At 43.4% G+C, this 23385-nt stretch overlaps 1 protein-coding gene across 2 annotated transcripts in view; it reads right to left on the bottom strand.

The window, feature by feature from the left end:
- Positions 1-23154, bottom strand: part of LOC306840311 (pleckstrin homology domain-containing family G member 3) — a 31128-nt gene extending 7974 nt beyond the window's left edge. Inside the window, exons 1-7 of one of the 2 annotated variants that reach the window (XM_079369510.1) lie at positions 22908-23154; positions 16787-16854; positions 5127-5650; positions 2297-2397; positions 412-481; positions 269-315; positions 20-170 (exon numbers count right to left, since the gene is read on the bottom strand). In XM_079369510.1, the coding sequence (XP_079225636.1) occupies positions 20-170; positions 269-315; positions 412-481; positions 2297-2397; positions 5127-5650; positions 16787-16835 (942 nt within the window). In that variant the 5' untranslated portion in view covers positions 16836-16854; positions 22908-23154. The remainder of the gene's footprint in view (positions 1-19; positions 171-268; positions 316-411; positions 482-2296; positions 2398-5126; positions 5651-16786; positions 16855-22907) is intronic. The other variant, XM_079369511.1, reaches the window with a different exon arrangement.
- Between the last annotated feature and the right edge of the window lie 231 nt (positions 23155-23385).

Here is a 23385-nt window from a genome sequence, read left to right as displayed (position 1 = left end):
CACTGAACCCAGTGTGTACCTGAAGCAGCAGGTGATATTTCAGGACCCTCTGCACTGGTTTTAGCAGATATGAACCCAAAGGGAGGGAGCGCTTCAGAGCAGCCTGGCGATCCCTAAAAAACTTGGCCAAAGTTTTATTCCTCATGCAGTCGGTCAGTGCTGCCACCGAGCTGGAAGACAGCAGACAAGTTTAATAAACATGTCAAAATTTGACCTTTACAGATTTCAAACTTCAACAAAGTCAGCACATGGTTTATTAGATACTTACTTGGGGTAGTTGGTGCAATACTGAGTGTATATTTCAAAGTAATCGCTCTGAGGAGACAGAAGTCACACAAGCTCATCAGTAGTGTTTATTTCTTTGATGATCTGATATCACTGCAAAAAGAGTGAGGAGGGCAAGTTTCTCACCTTATCTACGAAGCACCGAGCGATGGCCACAGGGTCGTTCTCACACATGTCTAAGGACTGAAGCAGCTCACTGAAAAAGCCAAAACGGAGGAAAAAGTACCGTAGTCTTATTAAGCTTTTTTTTCCCAAAGAAGAATTCAGCCACTAGAGGGCAGCACATACTCTTAAAGGACACCATTGAGCATGAAAGAGCATGTATTTGATTTGGATTTCTCCACGGCCAAAGTCACAGAAACAAACAAGCTTCATGTGAAACTTGAAAAAAAACACAACCTGAGAATTGTAAGGAATTTTAATTATTTTACACCGTGTGACATCACCTCCATAAATAGACAGTAACTGATGATGTGAGGTACACGAAGGGAGGCCCGGTAAGAAAAAGTTAAACTATTTTTAAAACATTACCAAAACACCGCAAGCACTTTGTTAGAAAGCTGTTCTGTTAACAATAAACATATCAATTTATCACACAGCATTCCACAACTCAGATCAAACAACGCTGGCTCCACTGAAACCAGCCACGGCAAATGTGTCAACATGTTCATGGTACAGTGAGACATTCTTGCCGTTGCTATTGTTTCAGATATGTCAATATTTGTTCATTCCCCAAGATTGAATTTTGCAACAGTATTCAACTTGATGTTAAAGTTGAGTGTTACAAAAATAGTAGAAAAACAAAACGAAAGGCTTAATTAATAAATCAATAAATGAAGGTTCTCCAAAGTGAAGAGAACTCGTGCCTTTGCAAATACTTTGAAGCGTCGCTAAATAAATAACCGTTCACCTGACAGAACGACTGCACATGTTGTACAGTACAGTGCTGGTGGTTGGTGGAGTATAACTCATTACTTACATCTTTATTTTTTTATTTTCCTGGGGAAAAAAAAAAAAAAAAAAAAAAAGAGGCACCAGTCCAAACAAAAACCTCTTGCTACAAAACAGAACACCTGTTTTCTCCTTTGCCAGCCTCCTTCCATTCAAGAAACAACTCTGTTGCAATGCGAGGGAGACGTTTCTCACCTGTTCACATGCTGAGACAAGCACGTGAACGCAACAAAAACTGTAATAAAACTGACATCACTGTCTTTCTGCTGAACTCAATAAAAACACAGCTTCCTGGTGCCACAGCACAAACGATCGATGGCTTTACTTTACTTTGACTTCCCAGATCTGTCAAGATCTCTTTAATAGAGCTGCTTTGAATTGTAATACAACTTAATTAGAAACAAATCCTCTCCATTTGTGGTGAAGGGGCTCGTCCTTGGCACGAGAGGGAGTCGTTTGACTGTGGGACCAGAGAAGAATGCTAATGTCTGTTTTTGGCAGTCAGCGTAGTCAACAGTGGGCACATGCTGACAAAATAAGATTACATCTCAAAACTGGTAGCGAATCCGTTTGCTCTCTCTTGGGGCGCCAGTGAACTAGTGGTTAGTGTGCGTCAAACCCATGTACGGAGGCCATAGTCCTCTAAGCGTTGGAATCCAACCTGTGGGTCCTTTCCCTCTTGTCCTTCACAACTCTCAGTCTCAAATATAAAAGCCTAAAGATAAACACTTCATAAAATGTGCACTCTGAGCTGAGCGTCGCTCCTTTGCTTCTCAGCGTATCCGCTTTGTGTCTGTGAAGGAAATGTAGGGAGTGTGTCATGCATTCTTCACATGCCTTATTGTTGTATTATCAGTAATATTGTATTTCATATATAAATGACCATTAAAACATATCTCAGTTACAGAATGTGGGCACAAGGTCTGTGTTTCTTTTGGTGTTTTCTGAAAGACAATCCTTTTTTTTTTTAAAATTGAAAAACATTAGATAGGGAATTCCATCGGAAACATCTGGAGAGGAAAACCTTGCTCCTCGGTGCGTTTGTGTTGGTTTAGATTACCTGTTGAACTCATAAATGTCCTCTATGTTTCCAAACAGCGCGCACACTTGCTCTGGTTGGATGGGAAGGTTGTTCATGTCGATGATGTGAGCCAAGTAGTCCTGGAAAACAGCAGAGGTGGAGTGCAACATGGAGTTAGATATAAAAGGTCACGTTTCATGACATTTGAATGAGTCATGGAAGGCAGCGAGGCACTTCCACATTCTTACCAGTAGAGGGAGCCTGAATATAGAAAAACATTCTCACTCCTTTATGTAGTCTCTTTAATTCTGTCTTCACAACATTTGGTTTGATACTACTGATACAATAGTGTATAAATGTATAATGCTGTACACAAAGATAAGTGTAGTTTTATAATTACAAGGCTTAAAGGATCAGTAATGGGATCTTTAAAACAGATCCTTTTAAGGGTTTGTTCTACAAACTAGAGGCTAGCACTACTGCCTGGAAGAGGGTCTTAGGTACCCGGACCATAAACAACGGCACAGCCTGTTCCACCAGACTCCCCCTGGATACCTGGACTAAAGACATCTAAAAATCACTGTAGCCAAACATGCCAACATCTGGCTGATTTCAATGATGCACTCGTGTGACAGACAAACAGCTGTAAACAAGTAGAGGAGTGAGTGAGTGAGAGACAAACATGCACACACGCAGTCACTATATAAAGAGCATTCCAGTATACAGCTTGTACACACACCCAGCTGCTCAGACAGCTTGGTGTGAAAACACACACACACACACACACACACACACACACACACACACACACACACACACACACACACACACACACACACACACACACACACACACACACACACACACACACACACACACACACACACACACACACACACACACACACACACACACACACACACACACACACACACACACACACACACACACACACACACACACACACACACACACACACACACACACACACACACACACACACACACACACACACACACACACACACACTAAGACTAGTCATCAAATCGCTCGACTGTAGCTGCTCATAGATGGAGAATTCCTCACGCAGTGCGAGCAATGCTGACCTGCAGACAGCAGGGCGTCAAACAGTCTCCTATAGTAGACTGGACCATGCATACATGACCTTTGGCACAGTGTGAGAGATATAGGGTCATGTGTATCAAAGAAAAAGCAGCATTGTTTAAATGGTCAACTAGAATCATCCTGAGAACCTTCAAGAACCTCTGAGCACATTCTTGTTTCAACAGTGTGAGTGTGTGTGAGTCCTTTGGGTGAGTTGAAGCCAGGTGTTTATGGATGTATTTACACACGTGACACCAGCTGGGTCAAACAGCTGTCCTATAAACTTTATCTCATGGATAGACTGAGGGAAAGTTGAGAGTGTGAGATGGATTAGATACAAAAGGCAGAGTGGAGCTGGCTTCGACAGCTGCTTCATGGGTTCAGTGTCACTATCAAACGGAAGCCTTGAATTAGTTTGCTGGGGAAACAATGTCAAGAAGAGCGAGGAGCTTCTCACGTCTCTGTCAAATTCATGTCTCGGCGTGAAAGTGAAAAGAGCTGCAGGGGGATTCATTCGATGGGGGCCGTGCTGAAATCATGAAAGAATTGAGGATACATCTGTGTTCCCACAGTGCAGCCTCTGGAAAATCAATCTCTCTCGTTTAATCAGTGTTATTTTTTCAGTCGGAGCAAAGACGGAGGTGTTTTTGTTGGCGGGGAGGGAGAGCCCGAGAGCTGAGAGCTGAGATCTGAGATTGATCTTGAGGCAGCGTCTGTGTGAGCGGGACCAGCCCGGGCTGGGCTTCTGCTCGTGTCAGATGGATGAGTTAAAAGTCCTGAAAGTGTTTGTCAGGAGCAAGTCGTTACTCAAGCTGACCGCCCTCCCACGGCAACAGCGAGACGCCGGCCAGGCCCTGAGACAAGGTGAGGAGAGGTGCTGGCTGCTTTACTGCCAGTCAGCTGCAGACGTGCCTCACGTGGTAAAGACATTACCATCAGTGCAGTGCAGATTGTTTGACAGCAGAGACCAGCTGAAAACACAAGGGAGTATTTGGGGCTAGACAACATTTTTGGGTCTGGAGTGGTTTCCAGACTACAGAAGGTAGAGGATGTGATAAGACCGAAGTGCTCCGTTTGGTGGTAAATCTGTCCTGAAGCCATTTTTCATGTTCAACGTCTCTGCGATGACGATTCAACTATCTCTGACTCAGGTCAGAAAGCCCATGATTTCAGTCATGAAAGATCTGCACTATGTCCCAGTCTCGACGTGTTTGTACTCCAGATATGAGCTTCCATGATCCCAGGCTGTAAACGCTCACTGCACTGTAAATACACAGAACAGTTTATATACAAGACTTAAAGCAGATCATGAACTGCTCCACAGCCTCCATCTCAACAAACTGGAAGTATTCAAACAGAGCACACAGTTCCCATGTCAGGCTTGCATTTTTGTCAACTGACCGACCCGTTTAGAAAATCAGGATGGAGTTCGGTAATGAAAAGGAAAAGAAAAATCCACTGCATGTTTAACAAGTGCCAGACTAGTGTGTGGCCACAAACAGCTGCTTTGAACACAGGAGACGTTATTTGCTCTAAACAGCCATTCAGTCCAACTTCTGGTGGGCCAAATTCAGTAAATTAACTCTAAAGAGTTCTGCAGACATGAAGTCACTGCTGTATATAAATCCAAATCAAACATGTGCTTTAAATACACAGAACACTGATGAATTAGTCTGTATAATATCCGAGGTTTGGCTCACACTGAATACTTGGCCCAATGCTAAAAAACATTCACGGAAAGTCCAATTCGAGTCAGAAACCTCACCTCCACAATGCTGCGCAGATCCTTAACGTACATGCGCTCTGTCTCGATGATTTCCATGACAACGCGGTCCACGTAGGTTAACTTGGGGTTGGGCGCCATGGCGTCTGTGATGACAGGTGAGGCCGGGAAGTGAGGTATTTCAACTCTGGCCTTCCTGTTGGAGCAGGCGTTGTTGTTATTCCACTGGTTGCCGATCACCCTGGACTGGAGCTGTTCCTGCCAGCAGCCCCTGGAGTCTTTAACGGTGGGACTCCGGTCCCTGGTTGCCGGGCTCAGCTCCAAGTCTATGTCGTCCTCGTTCTGTGCAGGAGGAGCGGTGGAGGAAGGAAGGGCTACGGTGCTTCCAAAAAGGCTGCGACTATCCCGGGATGAACCAGAGGACAGCGTAGACACCAGGCTCACTGGACGCTCGCCCTCGCCGTCCAGTGGCTCCTCACATAGCCGACTGTAACAGTCCGGGCCCACGTCCATGTGTTGCTGGTCATTTTCCCCATGAGAGAGCGGCGAGGACAGGTGAGGAGATTCTGGGACAGATAAGAAGAATCCAGAAACAAGGTAAATCTTTGGTTATAAAAGATATTTGTTACTTTTAGTTAGTATTCAAAGTAAAACATCTATGACGATCTTAAAGTTTCAGCATTTCTTGTTTCAAAGAAAAGATTTTGGTTTCAGTATTTAAAAAGTAATAATAATGTAAATACTGATATTTGGCACCCAGAGTTTAATAATGTTAGCACACAAGTCTGAACTAAGATATAGAGCCACACCAATCATTTGTGCTGCTGTGTAACTAATCTGTTAATAATGGCCTCTGTGCAGTTGTGCAGAGGGAGTCAAGTAGTTGCGATGATAATGCTTGCAACAAACTCTAATTTACATAATTCACGTAATTGAAAATGCAGAGATTTATACAGGAGGAAGTACGTGTGAGGTTTTACACAGAAATCAAGTCTGTCTCTCTGAGTCATGACATTTACATCCTGTTTCCATGTATAAAGCTCGTCAAGGACAAGAGAAAAGAAGGACACCACAGCCTTAACTGGGTGACAGGTAAGTGTGTTTAGATCACGTTCATTCACTGTCTATTTATGTGCAATATGAAGCAATGACTTGTGCTAACATTAGCCTGCTAATACAACAATGCAGGCCAGGAGCCAGTGCAGCTCGAGCAGAGGGTCATTCTGTCCGCGAGGAGAGAGAGACGGACGTCTGTGGCTTCAGAAGACAATTCTTCCTTTAACATTAAGAAATGTCATGTTTCTACAAACTGCCTGCCCTTTTAAATGGTCTTTCATGGCGACTTTTCCGACCATCACCGATCTACATCAAAGTGAAAAACTGTCAAGAGACAACTCCAGTTGTAATGTAATACTGAGCAAACTAAACAGACAGCTCAGATCTGGGTGGTTCTCCTCCTGGACTGGGAAACACAGAGGAGTGGTTTACAGTAAAAGGCTTCGCTCAAATCATTACTGACATGCCCAAATTAAAACACTGCATATTGAATGGAAAACCCAGCCATTTCCTCCTGTTCTCCTCACGGCTGAAGGCTGGAGCTTGGAAAAACAGAGTCGGGAAACTGATGAGAGGGAGAAAAAAAAACAAAAAGGGAAGGGGGACCAGGAGTTTTTTTTGTTTATATGTCTTTTCTGGGCTTCATATGACTCTCAGAGAAATGGAATCCATATTCTGTTTCACATCCTTCCTGGCTGAATGGGGAACTTTCCTCACAAACGTTTCCTAAATATATGAAGTCATGTTGGTGTGAGAAAGGAATACTGAGTGGCCACTGTGCAGAGAGCTCCATTTCCTCAAATATTTGCAGGGCAGAGGGGGTCAAAACCATTCTACCCAGCTAAAGAAATAAGGCTTTGTCATGTAATTTGACTTCAGACTAATAAATTGAACTCGACCAGGCAGAGACCGTCATTAAGCCAAACAGTGAAATAACGAACGTTGGTGGTTTTGCCATGTGGGAATGGAAGGCTTAATCTGGTGTTGATAGCTCCCAGATGTAGTTCATTTCAAGAGCTTTAAATACTCCACTATTATTGACAACTTGTAACCTACATGTGTTCATCATAAGACCATTGGCCAGCAGCCAACAGCTGATAACCCGAACCTGATGTGGGCAAAAGCTGCTTCGTTAATCTGGAGGAGCCTGAAAGCAATCTGATTCACTATTAGCAAGCACAGTCACTTGACTTATCTACCATGTAAAGTTTAATAGAGAACAGCCAAGCTTTTACAGCTCTCCTTGGAATATATTACGTTGAACAAGACTGATATTTCCCATGATAGCATTGGACGTGCCCAACGGTTGAGATTTATGAAGCCTGAAAAAAGCGGGACATGCAGCTGGATGATGGGTTTCAGATGAAGAATCAAAATGTTTTTCAGTTGTTCAGAAACACACAAACACGCCCCACACACACACTCACACACTCACACACACACACTCACACACACCTCTTTTGGCGTCCTTAAACTTTCCATGAGTCAGATCTGAGCTCATGAGAGTCTCCCTCGCACTGCACAGCTTGCTCCGCAGTCCCTACTACAACCACCGACACAGTTCCCATGAAGAAAAAAAAAAAAAACCTCACCAGGAGTAATGGACGAGTATTTACAGGCAGGAGCTGACCACTGGAGGAAAGTCTGTTTACACTCCATGACAAATCACAGGGTTGATGGTGTGAAGGGATTGTAGTGGTGAGCTATTACACTCACTACTAATTAGAATGAGGCATCCGCTTCCTCTGCCGCATCTGTCTTTACATTTGGTTTTTGAGCTTTGGCATGTTCCGCATCTGTAAACTCCCTTCCTCTTTCCTCGTCTTCCTCACACCCAATATGCCTCTATAATAAAGCTGCTGGGCTGCAGGCAGCGCCAAAATAAAAGGAGGGAGAGAAAGAGCACAATTGAACACTGTTTGAACATTCAGAAATCAAATCTTATGCACACTGCTACATGCCAATAGCAGGCACACTGACGGGCACGACAGAGTTGAGTGTGACGGCAGTGTAGGGATACTCTCTGAAACATCTGAGGACTAAAAAACACACTTGACTTTGCTTGTCCACTTCAGTGCAGGCAGCTGTTATCTGTAGCTGATACCACAAACATGTTTCAGTGAAGAAGAAAAAAAAAACAGTGCTGGTGGACCCGTCACTGACTTTGTTGAAACAGGCTGTGTAGAGGAATGTAAATGACCTGGTCAACGTGCAGGAGTTAGATAAGAAAAGTGTCTGCTCCAGTGCAATGTGGTGCAAAGTGGGGTTTTTTTGTTTTGTTTTTTCAACCTGTGATCTAAACCCTTTGTCTCTCCTGAACAGGCAGAGAGGAATATATGCTTCTCTGCCATTGTTTTTCACCAGTTACGATGCAGTTCTTCTCAATGTACCGAACCCGAGGCAACCGAGATCATGAAGTGTCTGCTCTCGCTCAACGCCATCGAGGCTCTCACATCTGTAAACATTTATCACTGATCTGTGATGGATTTGAGGCCAAGCGGCGAGGCCATGCTATGACTGTGGCTCTCTGTTCTCTAATGTGGACGACTTTTAAGTGTTCGGTATCAAATGTGGCTTTTTCTAAAACCGCTATACAAGTTGTTGTTTTTTTTTTTTTTTTTACTTAAACATTCTCTGAGAAGTTTTATGTCGGTTACGGAAGTGACTAAAAATAATACTGATGCCTCTATAAGATGCACAATAAGACTGACTAATGTTCATTTGGTAGAAAACAGAATATATTTTGAGAGAAGACTAAGAATGAATGTACAGGACTCGAGCATCAAGGACAAAGGAAGTGTACCACATAGGGAGAGAACACCTCACAGTAGCCTTGAAGTTAGTTGTTGTGTTCTTTATTGGTCTTTACTTGTTTATTTAAAAGCTTTTTATGCATTTATTTTCAGAGACAGGACAGTGGGTGGAGTCAAATATCAGGAAGAGAGAGAGAGAGATGTTGGTTTGTCAGCTGTTTCGTTGTTGTTTGCTGCATTTGTTGCTTGTATAAGTGTTGACTGTTACACAGCCGCCGCATTAAAGGCTTTCTATGGGAACATTAATGTCCAAACTCAAATTAGTCAATGTGTCACATTCAAACATTTATTTTTTTCTCAGCAACTAAGATAAAAGATAAAAACTAGTCTGATTTTGTAACCATTGAATTTATGGCAGGAAAAATAAATAATCTTGAAATGAATCTTTTTAACCTGAGTGATGTTTTGGCAATAGTTAACGATAGGGAACGCTCTTTAAAAACACTGACAGGGGCCGTCAGCAGCACAAACTACTTTACAACTATCTGTGCTCTACAAAACCCCCAAATGGTCATGGACCCCAACGACAACATAAACAACGCAATTTGACAAGTTTTGATTCAGGCATGAAGCAAAAAGAAACCCTGTTGACTGAAAAAACAAAAACTCCCTCTTCTTACTCTTCAGTGGACACACCTGTCAAATCATAACTTACACAGAAAGCCTGCACAGCTAAGTATAAGGTCCGGAACCAAATGTTCTTTTGAGCCAAGCCATGAATTTTCACATTCAAAGACCTCAATTTCATGAAGCCACTCAAGAAAACACAGCACTCTCTCCTTTGTTTCAGAATTGCAACTTAGTACAGTAGTTAACTCGCAGACATAACCATTAACCAAGTCAAGGCCACAGAGATAGTGTAGTATTGGGAGTCCACTTCAGTCAGCCTTTTAACCTCCATACTTCACAGCAGCTTTTACAAATCTATTTAGTCTCAACAAAGTCAAAACCAAGTGTTCACAGACTGTATGATCCTTGATGGATTATATTAGATAAGCAGCTTGTGTGTGAGAAGATTACTAAAGTTGATGCTGAAGGGAAAATGGTTGGAATTCCAGAAAAAAAAAAAAAAAACTCCAAACCCCTCATTGTAATTCTTTGAATTCCAGTTTCCTGGCCGTAAAGCCGAGGTTAACATTGACAGACAAAGATGTGTTAATGCTACAAGCATGACCTTCCCTTCTCTTTTGTTGCTTCCCTGGGTCCAAATCCCCCTGGACTTTTCAATGCAGCGCTGGCATACCCTAACCATGTATAGGTCAAGGTTGGTGTCACTGTCAAAGTAGCTTCCCAGTCCAACACCCTTTGGATAAAAACGGTGAACATGGCATGAGTGTTTCAGGGAGATGACAGCAGGTGCTCCAGGGTGCTTCTGTCTGTTTTATCACTGGAGCAGAATGGTCGCTGACTAATCAGTCTCCAAGCATAAAGTAAAGTCTGCACTGGTTTCTATTTTAGTCTGAGCTCATCACACAGTTAACAATGAAGACTTGTCCGCCACTGATGTTTCTATGAATGACGAGCAGTCCCTAATAAGGTGGTGCGGGAGATGAACAGACACAAAGAACACAAAAAATATTCCAGCACCTGGTTATTAGCTGTGCCAAAAAAAAAAAAGATTATCTGTATCAGTCTGTAAAGGAATGCTTTGTTATCCACAGGCCGACTCCTTCAAAGAATATAGTGCATGGAAACAATCTTTGCATGCTTTCTAACTTAACATTACCCCACGCTTTAGGAAAACGCTAAGTGGCGGGGCGCAGCCATGACGTTAGTCGTTGGGTTGTGAAACTCTGCTCTCCCATTATCTCATCAAACATTTCACATTTCCTGCGAAGGTAAGCAATACTCTTCTCTGCCCCCCTCTGTGGTGAACTGGCCTTTCCACGTACCTTTTCTTACAAAGCACTGTTTCGCACTCACCGCAGGATGAGCTTAATACGCTCTTTTGTGTACAGTACATTACATAACACAATGTTTTCTTGACTTGTGGTGTCGGGAAACAAACTAGACACATACACGAGTGCTAACAAGTCTGCCAGCTTTAAAACAAGGCGCAAGTTAAGAACAGATAACAATCCCTGTCAAGTTGCTTGAAGAACACATCGCAAGTATTTGAAAACTTACCAGATGAACGCAGCGACTAAAAGAATGAAATGAGTCAGTCTTGCATACCTTTTAGATGCTCGGGAAGAGATTTGTCCTCAACTGCAGGAAATCGAATGTTACTGTTGTTGATGATCTCCAAATCGACCAGCTCCTGTGATCACTTTAAAAAATGATGAACGATGAGTGTGCACTACAGTAAAAAGAGCAGCTGTCTCTGAGAATGACACGCCTTCATTACTGTTTCAGTTGAGCCTTGTAGGACCCGCACTTCATTCTGAATGCAGCTCTAAAATATTAAGGGGGAATAAAAAAAAAAAGAAGAAGAAGAAAAGAAAATAGTTTGGACTATCGTTCCTCCTGTGCCATCTCTTCTCTGGCTTGTGGCTATTTGTTTTCTAACCAAATCAGGGACACAGAAACAAGAACAACACAGTCTCTATCTATGTTCAACATGCAAATGCTTCTCCTAAAGCTGCAGGAGCGCTGATCGCCCGATACCAACTCTCTCCCTCCACTGGAACACAGGTAACAGAGGTCACTCTGAGGCACCTTGACTGCTTATCATGTGCTTTTTTTTTCTTGCCCGTTTCGACTCGTTTGTTAAGTCATTTGTGAGAAAAGAAAGCAAACAATGACTGTGAGACTGACAGCTCTGTGATCAGAACATCCCCTGAACAGAGCGAGCCTCTGCCTGCCCCGTCAGTCACAGTGCACACTGCCGCTCCTGCTTGATTCACTCTGACTCATGTACCAAACGCTGATGAATTTGAACCAAGTGGATGATGAGTCACTATCTATGTTCTTGTTGTCATGCTCCCCCAGACACTCTCTTGATCATACCTGCTGAAACTGCGCAATTACAGATGATAAAAATGTGTAACACTGGTCATGTCATCACACTGAGTCATCAGGGATGATATGCCTCGGGTTTTTTTTTTTTTTTTTTGAGTGCCTGGAAACATCTTGGCAGTTACTTCACACTACCTCAATCCTCTTTGGACAAAAAGGAGTTTTTAAAAGAGCTGATAATTGGGGATGTGGGTGTTTTGTGTTTCTTGCAACATACCCTCATCTCCCCTACGCTAAAACCATAGTTCAAGGCACTTTCTTTTCACTTTTCACCTGTTTTTCTTTACATCATTGTGATTAGAGAGAGCACTTTCCCCTCCCTCCCATATTAAAGCAGGTTACAAAGTGGAAACCTCTTCCCTAATTGGATGTTTGGTAAAGTCCAACTTCAAACAGGCTCTTGAGGAGACTGCTAATCTTTCAGAGCACAGTGTGTGTGTGTGAGCCTTTTTTCAGGGTAAAAAGAGACTACATCTTGTTAAAGCCCATCAGCCCCTCAAGATCCACCATCACCAACCTCCCTTACCAGCCACGACCACCGCAAGCTTTGGGAGCTTTTACAAATACACAAAACTCCTGGAAACTCCCGAAAATGTTTAGGGACAGCTGTGTGAATGCAAACTGCCAAATATTGACTTTGAATCTGTCGAAGTGCTGTCCTCTTTGAGATCAACGCAGCAGCCGGTGTGTCCTTGTAAATTCCCATTCAGGTCTGGAGTGTTATGCATTTATCTTGACCAGAAAAGGTAGGCGACTTTGGCTTGTTTCAGGCTCCCGCTTTGGTTTGCCGGGCAAACGGCAATCCTACAGGTGTTGTAGTGACGGAAGCAGGGAAGCGAAATGGTTCAGACAGAACCGACCTGAACAGCTTCGGTATTTCTTCTCCACGACTACAAACGTGGTAAAACTGCGATAAATATTGGAGATGATTTTGAAAAGCAGGGAAAGGCTTCAAGGTCGAGTCAGGAGGCGCAAGCATGAAGGGTGCCTCCGAGGATTAGGCCCCAGGTCTTCACAAACCATTATCTAACAGCATGAGTCAGGAACACTGGAGATTAGAAACTGAGAACGATGACCTGGACGGATTTCTGATCCTTTAACGGAAGGAAGAATGAAGGTCACTTTAAAGGTTTTCTGCTTTAAAAAGTCTTTCTTGTATACAGGGTAGATTGACTTACAGCTTCCTTTTGGCCCCACACGGCGGTTTTAATGCTGTGTTAATAATTAGCCTGAAGGTTGGTAAATAAACGGCAGTGGACGACAGAGGCTGAGCACACACATCCACACACAGTGAACCTGCATTCCTCACCAGCTGTCAAGGCCAAAACAGTACACTGGAAAGTTTCAGGGAAATTCTGGCCTCTTAAAAGTGAAAAGTGTTTCGTGAAGTCTCCAAACTCACACTGAAAAAGATTGACTCGTTTTTGTTTAGACCCTGGATTCGACAACCGTGATAGTAAAACGAGGCCACAGGAGCCAAACGTGTGAAAAGACTCATCCAAACAGCAAATGTTCGCTGACTCGACCATATCGTGCACAAGATCACCAAACAGGAAGCAGAAAGAGTGACATGTTTCAGAGAGGACGGAATCTCAAAAAAGGACCAAAAAAGGGACAAAACTCCTCAAGAAGCTCAAATGTAATCCTGTCAACCTCTCCTGTGCTCGACCACGCTCAAAAGAGGATTCAGCCGTGCCAGCTAACCTCAGTGCAAAGGCATGTGATGATCCACTTAGGAAACTCCTCCATCAACAAGCCCCCCTGTAAAGGGCCCTCGAGGCACTGACACACAGAGCCAGCTTTGGTTCTTTTCACATTTCCTCAACACAACACACACCATCTGGGCCCTGAGGTGTGAGTCCATTGTAAACTTTACTACCAATTTGACAGTCTACTACCAAAAGGCTATCCTGTTAGCGCCTCTCGTGCAGAGTCCACACAGGCTGAAGACAGCGGGACAGATGTGTGAAGTGTGCAGGGGAGAGAGAGAGAGAGGTCGGAGAGGAAAACTTCATTAACCTCACATCAAGCCTGTCATTAGATGTGCTGTCAAAACGTGTTAAAATAATGTCACAGCAGTCCATTATTTTACAGCTTGCTTTGACACCCAATAAAAAAAAAAGACCAGATATGACTGTGTCATATAAATGGCGGTCTGTAGTGTCACTGAAATATTCCAGTGCAGTGCGTGCTGTATTACAGAACACAGGCTGAACGTGGAACGCTACGGAGGAAGAGTTTTATTGATTCAAATGAGTTTCTAAGAGGCCGTATAACAGAGAGCCTGTAACTAATGTGGGTAATCCAGCGGAAGAGCTCTATAGGAGGAATGCCATTGAAAGAGGCTGTAAAATCATTTACATTTATCAAGTCTTTTGTGACGAGTACGCGAGCCTCAACCGAACATTAAAACGAAATACATCAAATGTGGAATCCTATCACAACAGCGTCTCTGTTTTTTTTTTTAGTGATGTATACAACCTCGTGCAATCCCAGTAAGACGTTTTGGAAATATAGGGTGATTGGGCTGTGTGTGTGTGTGTGTGTGTGTGTGTGTGTGTGTGGGGGGGGTTAAGGTTTAAGCCAGAGTCAGTGCACGTCTACAAACTCGAACAGGAGTTGCCGCAGGCTCACCTGAGGCTGCCTGTGATTAACGCCAAGGGCAATTAGGCAGGAAAATGGTTCCAGTCTCTCTCAGAGACGCAGCCATCCCTGCTATTATATATCTGTCCACAAGCCTATGTCCACTGGTCTGGAAAAGCTGCAGTGAATGGAGATGATCCACACGCCCCCCCCCCCTTCAGAACCCCCTTTAAGCTGTACAATCTGCACACACAGCTACATTCCTTCCTGGGGTGAAGTAGGTCAGAGAACACTTATCTTTTAAAAGAGATGCTTCATGCTGCCTCAGGACTGTTGGCTTGACAGGTTGGACATGCATTAGCTTTTTTTTTAACGTGATACAGTATATTAATTAGGATATATTGTCCTTGGAACATATCGTCTCGACTAAAGCCTGAATGATTCCTCATAGCAGTTGTGCTGTTACTTTCTTTAGCATCTTCTTCCAACACTAATTCATCGCTCCTCGCTAACTCCCAAAACAAATGTCAACCAATTTATCTAACAGCGGCTGCTGCTTCATTTTATTTGCTAAAAACAGCCGTGCTATGGTCAATGCTACATGGACTTGAGCTTGTATAGCACTTTTCTGGTCCTCTGACTACTCAGAGCGCGTTTACACCGCATGTAACGTGTACCCATTCACACACTGAAGGTAGAGGCTTCACTTATTCCATTCATAGGCATTTCGCCAACGAAGCAGCGGAAGCTATTCGGGGTTAAGTGTCTTGTCCAAGGACACAACGGACATGTTGCTGCAGACGAACAACTGAGCCACAGCCAACCAATTACAGCCATGCTGAATCTGTCATTTTATGCACAAAATGCTGCATAAAATGGTTAAGTTCTTTCATTTGTACATCAGGTAGACTTTAGTTGTGCATAATATGGAACTGAAAATCTGTTTCTGTTTAAAGTTTTTTTTTCCCCGGGGGGGGGGGGGGTCTTTTTGCTAATTTTAGATAGGACATCTAAAGAGCCTGAAATTGAAAATGTGATTTATTGTGCAGCACTATTTTGACAGGATATACTGTATGTAACTTCCAATCACCTGATTCTTCTAAATAATGGAATTCAAAGGCAACATCAAAACCGTCTGAAAGAGCAGCTTTGTGCAGAGACCAAATACATCCTTTATGCTCGTTTTGACTTTTAAGTTGCCATTAAAAGCTCAGTGTGTGGACCTTCAGGGGAATTGGCACAGGATTGTCACCACAAGCTTTCTATTGTTTACCTTGGCAAGACAGGGGGGCTTCCCTTCTCCATGTGCATTCCTTTTGCCTGTTAACCATATCCAATCATCAGCTCACACAGATTACCAGCAGACCTGCCCCCTTAATTACCATCCATCCATCCATCCGCAGCAGCAGCAGCAGGCAAGGTCAGATCAGTCACACTTTAACTCAAACTGATACACAGTCCGGATCAGTCTGAAAAAGTTACAATGAAAGTGGGCATTCTGTCACGCCCAGGTGATTTCGCACCAGACATCTGAGCAGCTGCAAAATGATACGTGAGATCATCTCGTCAGAGCAGAGTGGCCTTTTGAGGAAAAAAAAAAAAAGACACAATTTTCTTCAGGACGGCAGGCTCGGTAACACACGTCTCCCCTAGCCAAAAGCCTCCTCTGGCCAAAGTTGAACGGAGCGGACAGGCGTAGAGGAAAAAAGGAACCATTCACACACTGGTATTCTTCATCGTCAGCCAAAGTGGAAGCCCAGCACCAAATGTGTTCAGTTAGAGAGGAGAGGAGGGAAGGGGGCGGACAAGGAGGGTTTCGGGACAGAGCAGGCAAAAAACAGAAACAATGGAGCCCTGTGTTGATCCTTTGACGGTGTGTCTGAAGATAATGAACACTAAAATAATATGTAATTTGAGTTGCCTCCAGCATACAAGGCCAGCACTGCTGGCTCGACCGACCAGCGTGGCTGTCTTTTGATTCTGACACATTCTGGTTTGATGTGCGAGCGTTCAGGGAGTTTCAGCCGCATGGAAAGGGGTTGGACGAGCTCCACAGCCACACAAAGAGCCTCTCTGCCAGTTTGGCCTGTAGGAGGGGAGTTCATAGCGCTGACCGGCCTGCCTCTCAGAGCCTCGACATTTCCTCTTTTCTTCCATCTCAAGCATTTCTTTTCCCCATTTACCTCTGCTGTGTGTTATTTCGGTGCACAATTACCATTAGGAATAACCCAAGTTATTTAAGACTGGTTAATTTATGGGCAGCAATACTGGATATAATTGCATTGGTCTTACCTTCCCCCATTAGGCCCTGGTGGAGAGCAGAATGGGACCCCTCTGGCATGGCACTTGGGCCTCTGGAGCTGACAAAAAAAAAAACATTAAGGGTCACACAGAATCCAAAGCACTTCATGTCTGGGCTTACAGTACCTACAGCATTGTAAAGTTTATCATTGTCAGCGAGCTCTCAGTGAAAAATCTTTACTTTTACGTCAGGCCTTTTTTTTATCCCCAGCACAGAAAGCAAACCCTGTATCTTATACAAAAAGGAAATTCCTCCCGTTCCCCTGCTCAGTGCCCATTCAAGCCACTCGCTAATATATAGAAGAGCCGAGGCGGAGGTATGCTAATCAGGAGAGACGGTTAACTTTAGCTGAAAACACAACCAATTCTAGCAGCCGCACAATGTTAAAATAACCTGGTAACCTTATGAACGTTTAATTGTTTGTGTGGAAGGAAACTCAAATGGCCTTAAGATAAAGCAGATTACATTAAACATGAACGGCTATGCATGAAAAGCAAGCTAATTGTGCATGAAGCTGTAGCTGTGTGAGTTTGTTGAGTTGAAATAAATCCATGTTACAAGTAAACAGACCTCTCACAACCAACGTAGCTGCCTCACTTCCCCCTGTCCCCTAGTGCCATGCATTATTCTTAATCCCTCATGCCATGCTTCTTCTCTGTTAATGATGAATCATGTCCACTCAGGGCACCAGCGCTGGCAGTTTCTCACATCACTGCCTCTGTGGGTCCTTAAAACAAATTAATATGGAAAACTGTGCATGAGAAATGTGTCTCCCTGTGATTCCTGGTGAGCCTCCGGCCTTTTAAACATTGCATTCTTGGACCAGCTAGATCAGACGAGCAGGAATTCTTATGGGATTAAGATGGGCATTGTTCCTAGTGCACTTGCTGGCCACTGCGCCGAGCTGACAGCCAGGCCAGGCGAAGCCAAAACCCGAGCCCGACGGCAGGAGGTTCTCCAATTAAGATGTGCAGGAATGCAGGGAGAGACGTTACAGAGCTGGATCCACGTATTAAGATCACTGATTCACTGTAGGGGCCTGCAGCAGCAGCAGCTCGAGCTTGTTAATTCGACAAGGGGGGTTATTTTCCTTTTGCCTACAGCACAGCACAATACAAGAAAGAGGAAAAAATGTCAGGCTCTTTTTGGACTAAAACTCAAATTATGGTTGAATGACCTATGAAAGGTCAGACAGACAGACTGTGTACCATAGTGGCAATATTTCTTTCTATCTCATGATCATACATGAAGCTGAAAGCAGAGGAGAAGAACAAAACGCTTCAAATGAAAGACGAGCTCTCGGTGGAGGTTTGAAAAATCAGCATGGCAAATGTTTTGAAGAAAGATATTCTTCAATCTCCAAGACGTAACCAAAGGACACTCAAACTTCACGTTAGCATCCGTGTACACATGCATTAAGAATCAGAATCTGCTTTTTTTTTTTTACCAGGTATGTTTAACACACAAGGAATTTACCTTTGGTGAACTCTCTTTGTACAAAGGTATTGTTTAGGGTTTTTTAAGTCACCTTGTGCGTGTTGCTTTTCTTAGAGAAGGGAGAGAAGAGACTCGGGTTCAAATTGAACAAACCAGAAAGTTTAATGAAGCAAGGAAACACAATGCAGATACCGAGGGCGTCGTCTCAGCTGAGGGTCTACCTCGCTGACTCACACGTCGGCTACCTGAACCAGAGAGTAGACTAGAGAATGGAAGAAATCACAGAATGATATACAGTAGTAAGGTGCCTCCTCTAAAATGTTGGTGTGCTGTGTCAGCAGAAGTTTTAGCTGTGATGTCCGTGTGTTAGTTTCTGATAAAGAAAGTGTCCTTGAGGTGTTGCACCTGAAGAAGACAAAAGAGTGTGCTGCAAGTTTAGAGCAAAAGGAAGCGGCACATTGGCCTAACAGTACAGTAATTTGTTAAATGGTTATATAGCATAATAACATTAAATATCAACTATAGACTCCGAAATAAACAGGTAATTAAAGACGAGACTAAATAAGTTAATTGTGCAGTGGTAGAGTAGTGCAATTACATTTTGTTCATTTAAAACCTCCAAACGATTCATTTCATTTCAGGTAATTGTAGTTCAGATCTGATCTAAATGTTTGGGCTTCTTTAAATGAATGTTTATAGATGGTGATATGTTCTACTTTATGTCCAGACGTTTGCTTTTCGGAAGGTTCTTCACAGATTATAGTTTTTGTCAGTAATCGGTGGACAAACCTTCAGTTTTTACAAATTAAAAAAACAACCACCCTCGCCATTGTGACCATTATATTCTGCATTTCCTGAATCTAGGAGATCTAATCAAGAATACGTGTTATATAACAAAGAGTGTGAATAATCCTGTAAAATACACGGATTAATGCTCGGTCAGTGCGGCGCTGCCACAATGACATTCTTTGGAAGTGAAGCGCACTCATAAGTCTTTGACCAGGCTTGTCCAATTGATTTTCAAGTGGCAGGTTAGTTTGTGTAAGCTGCAGACGCACTATTCATGTCGCGGAGGAGGCTTTGAACTTGGGTTGTGAAAAGTGAACTAATAAAATCCTCCGATGGTCCCACCCACCGTGACCTCTGAGCTGCCCTCGCTTAATGACCACACCGACATCTCTCTTTTCTTCAGAGAGGCCAGGCTGGGAATAATGGGCTCAAAAACCCAAGAGATACTGTTGATGTCTGAGTCTGAAGGTTTTCCCAATGTCTTATCGCAAGCTTTTGGTGGGTGTAGAAAATGGATTAAGGGGGGAAAAGAAAAAATAAAGTAAAATGTCAGCAGGAGTAAAATAGCATAGCACATAATCTGGACAGAAGTCATTAAAGGGATACTACACCAATTTACATGAAGCTGTGTATCATTAGAAACATGGTAGTAGTGTTGAATGGTCGTGAATCCAACTCTCATTTTGCCCTGAGACGAGAAAATGTTTCTAATAATACAAAGCGTCATGCAAATGGGTGAAGTATCCCTTTAACTTTCCTCTCCAGTTGCTGACATAAAGAAATTCTGAATCCTTGTTTTCTAAAGGAGGGGGCAAAGCCAGATTTTAGATCCTAGAGAAAACACTAAGTACAGGCTAACATGTATTCCAAGCCGGCCACCTGTGCTTGAATTAGCTGAGATTTCTCACAAATGGACAGCATTTGGTTCCCACAGCTGATGACTGCATTACCCGCAGCATGAACCTCCCCGCATGGGAATCTGCAACTTGCCCGTTAATTGAAGACAGATGCTTCAAGAGCCAATTCCATGGTTAAAAGAAAGAGCTGCGATGGATCACTTCTTCAGATAGACGGCCTTGTTTTCTCTAATTGCCAGGCTTTGCACTGATCCATGCAGTCGAGGCCTACATTCCTGTCTTTAAACAACGGCGAACAAATGAGGATGTGTGGCTGAAGTGGACGAGATGACACACTTGACATTTTATTCAGTCATCGCCTCGAGTGTGTGAAGAGCTTTACTCAGAGAGAATGCAGACGACTGAACCTTTAAGTGAAGCTTAGCCCTGACATGTTAACAGGAAAAGGGTCCTCAGGGGGCTGATCACTATCGGCTTCTTTTTTTTTTTTTTTTTTTTTTTAACTCTGACAGTCCGTCAAGGTAATGAAACCGCTGAATGAGTCAGCAAATAATGACACCTCTGCTCTGCCACTCTCAATACATGAAGCTCACGGGCTGCAAGACGGTTGGATCCATGCATCTGAATCCAAACTAGAAGACAAGTTAAAAAGGGACAACCAGCTATAAATAGTCCAGAGACTGACTGCTGCACTTCTCTTACTGAGGACACCGTCACCCACCACATCATGTTGCATTCACTGTCTGCCCCCCAATAAGTTCCCCGGGTATCTGGAAGCATGACATAAACCCCCCTGGGATGCCGCTATCAGACACACTGGTGCAGGTTTCTCTCAGATGGATGTTTATGTTCAGAACAACTAAAAAATAATCCAGCGTGGCAGAGACGAGGCAGAGGGCCGGGGTCCTATAGGCTAACTGAGACAGACTCTTTATTATTTCAGCATTGATGCCCTGTTTATTTTACGAGACCTCTCCCTCACCCTCTAACCCTGTCTCCCCTGAAAATAATATCCTGTGACAAACAGCCTTTCTGTGAGTGCCCTCTTTCCCACATTACTCCTGCGGTTTGTCCCCTGACACACGGGCCTTTAGAGACCAACAGCTTTTCATTCACTGGGGAAAACAATACAGCCGCTCGACCTTGCTTCATCTCAATCCAATCCACAGCTCCCACAAAAAGGGCCGTCCTAACCCGTGACTGCCCACAGACACTCAACATATGGGCCTCTTTTTTTTAGTCCCATGTGTTTTGAGCATGCTGCTTAGATGTGGCGATAAGTGATCCATCCCGATGAACACCCTCGAGGCGCTGTCAGGAGCCGAAACCTGATTGGTACACGCCAAAATAGCCCTTAATGGGAGAATAATCATTCCCCGATGTGCTGAAAAAGGAGAACAAGCAATTTTCACTTTCCTGTCATTGACCTTTAACCACAGAATGCATACCTGGCAAGTGAAGCTGGCAAGTGCCATCTCAATTGGCAAGTGCCAAATGTAAGCATCGCGTTCTTTAACATTATAGATGGTATAGAAGAATAGTAAAGAGTCATGGGGTGAGTAGTCCATCATATCCTGAGGTGCTCTGAGAGGAGAGCAGAAAGTGGCTCAGTAAAATGAGATGGCTTGTCTTCAAATAGAATTGGAGTGTGTCCATTTAAAGGTATATTACACCACATCTGTAGCCAAACAGCTCCCTTGTGCTTAGGAGGCGGCTTGTTAACATCATAACTACAAAAACAGAGTCAGGCCTCCCATGGGTGTCTGGAATGCTAAATCACTTACGGCACACTCTTCACTTTAAAACAAACACTGAGTTGTCAGGCCTCCTTTAAAGTCGATCCTTTCCTCTCAAAGTGTGTTATCCTATCTGTTGCTGGTTATTTGCAATATCTATCCTGAGAGGCGTTAAAACACTGCTTTCAGTTAAGATTCAGGTTTTTAAAGATGTATGGTCTTTGCGGATGAAACCCTGGCATTCTGCAGCCATGGTCATTTTTATCACAGCTGCAGCATTCCAAGAATGAGGGAGAGGGGATACAGCGGCAACTCTCAGGATCCAACACAAACTTGGCCAGTTTCCTGTCTGGACCACCTGGAAGCGAGCGCTGTTCGTCCCATTTGGGCAACATTTATCTGAAATGAAGTTGAGACCGTATTGTCTGAAAGGTCAAGTGAGGTCAAAAGAGAAGAAAATGGAACTTTTCACTGATAATTGATTGATTTGTCCTATTCTTCTTCATCAGCTGGTGGGGAGAGTCATTGACCTATGAACAGCCTGCATTTAAAACCTCCCTGTGTCTCAATGGGGTGCTCATTAGAAAAAACAATTAGGTTTACCGGGCAGAGTATAGGCCCCATAGGGGGGATGCAAGGAAAGAGGAAATGGCAAATGATTCAACTGCAGCAGGAAGGTAAGTTTGGCTCACAAGTTAGATCAGACATCAGTCCTCATGTGGAAAAAATCTCATCCTTTTCAAAAAACCAGGAAAAATAGAGACGAGGCTGCAGGAGCTGATCAAAGTTCACTCAACTGAGAGTGTTTGGTTACAAAGACAAACATAACTTATCTGACTGAAACTCCTGTTCCCCCCTCTGTTTATAGATTGGAGCTTGTGAAATAAAAAAGCAAAACATGCACATGTCTGAATATCTGCAAATAAGGTCAAAGGCGGAGGAGTGCATGTGTGTATGTTTGCATGAAGAAGAAAAAAAACATACAGAGTGGTCTTCTGGAGCATAATTAAAAACACACGTATTTGTGTTTTAACACGTCCACCCTATGTGGAGATTTGATGAGTATTCTGCTGAAAGAGACACTTAAACTGTGCAACTCAAACCCTTATCCGTTTCCAGCTGAAGACACGCCTGACTAAACTAATGCAATCTGCACTAGCAACCTCAGCCAGAGAAACACAGGCACACCGAAGATGAGAAAACAGTTTGACGTGAAACTTGCGTAACTTGCATTAAACTTTAAGTTTGCTAAGATTTGGTAAATTTGTCAAAAAGGAGTTCACGCAACTTACCGACTTCACCAACTTCTTTCGTCCGAACGACTGGTGTCCTCGGTAAACACTTTTCTTCTTTAGTTCCTTGGTGACAATATTGAAGTTACTCGGTTAGTGTCCTCATTTCACATGTTAAAAAGCCTCTCAGACATAAACACATCCCAACGCGGGTCACCAGCTCTGTGTTCAACAACCAAACAGCGCTGCATCTTTGAAGAACTGCGATTGCGAAGATTCATGCTGCGTTCATGACCTCACGGAAATACGGCAATCATGAATCTGAAGCGACCCCTAAAGACTACACAGCTAACCTCTCCAGGTTCTTGCAGATTTTAACCAGGGATTGCAAACATGTTTGTATTTCATTCCCATATCATAGTGTATGACAGAGTGTGAAAAAATATTTATCTCTAATCAAATGCAAGAAAATCATGTATGAAAGCTAACTTACTAAAGGCATTCTCATTTACGAGGAGCTACTGAAGGTAACGAAGGA

The sequence above is a fragment of the Symphodus melops genome, assembly GCF_947650265.1.
Source record: "Symphodus melops genome assembly, chromosome: 19".
NCBI classification, from domain to species: domain Eukaryota; kingdom Metazoa; phylum Chordata; class Actinopteri; order Labriformes; family Labridae; genus Symphodus; species Symphodus melops.
The sequence above is the reverse complement of the archived record's forward strand: the minus strand, read 5'-3'. Positions and strand labels throughout refer to the sequence as shown.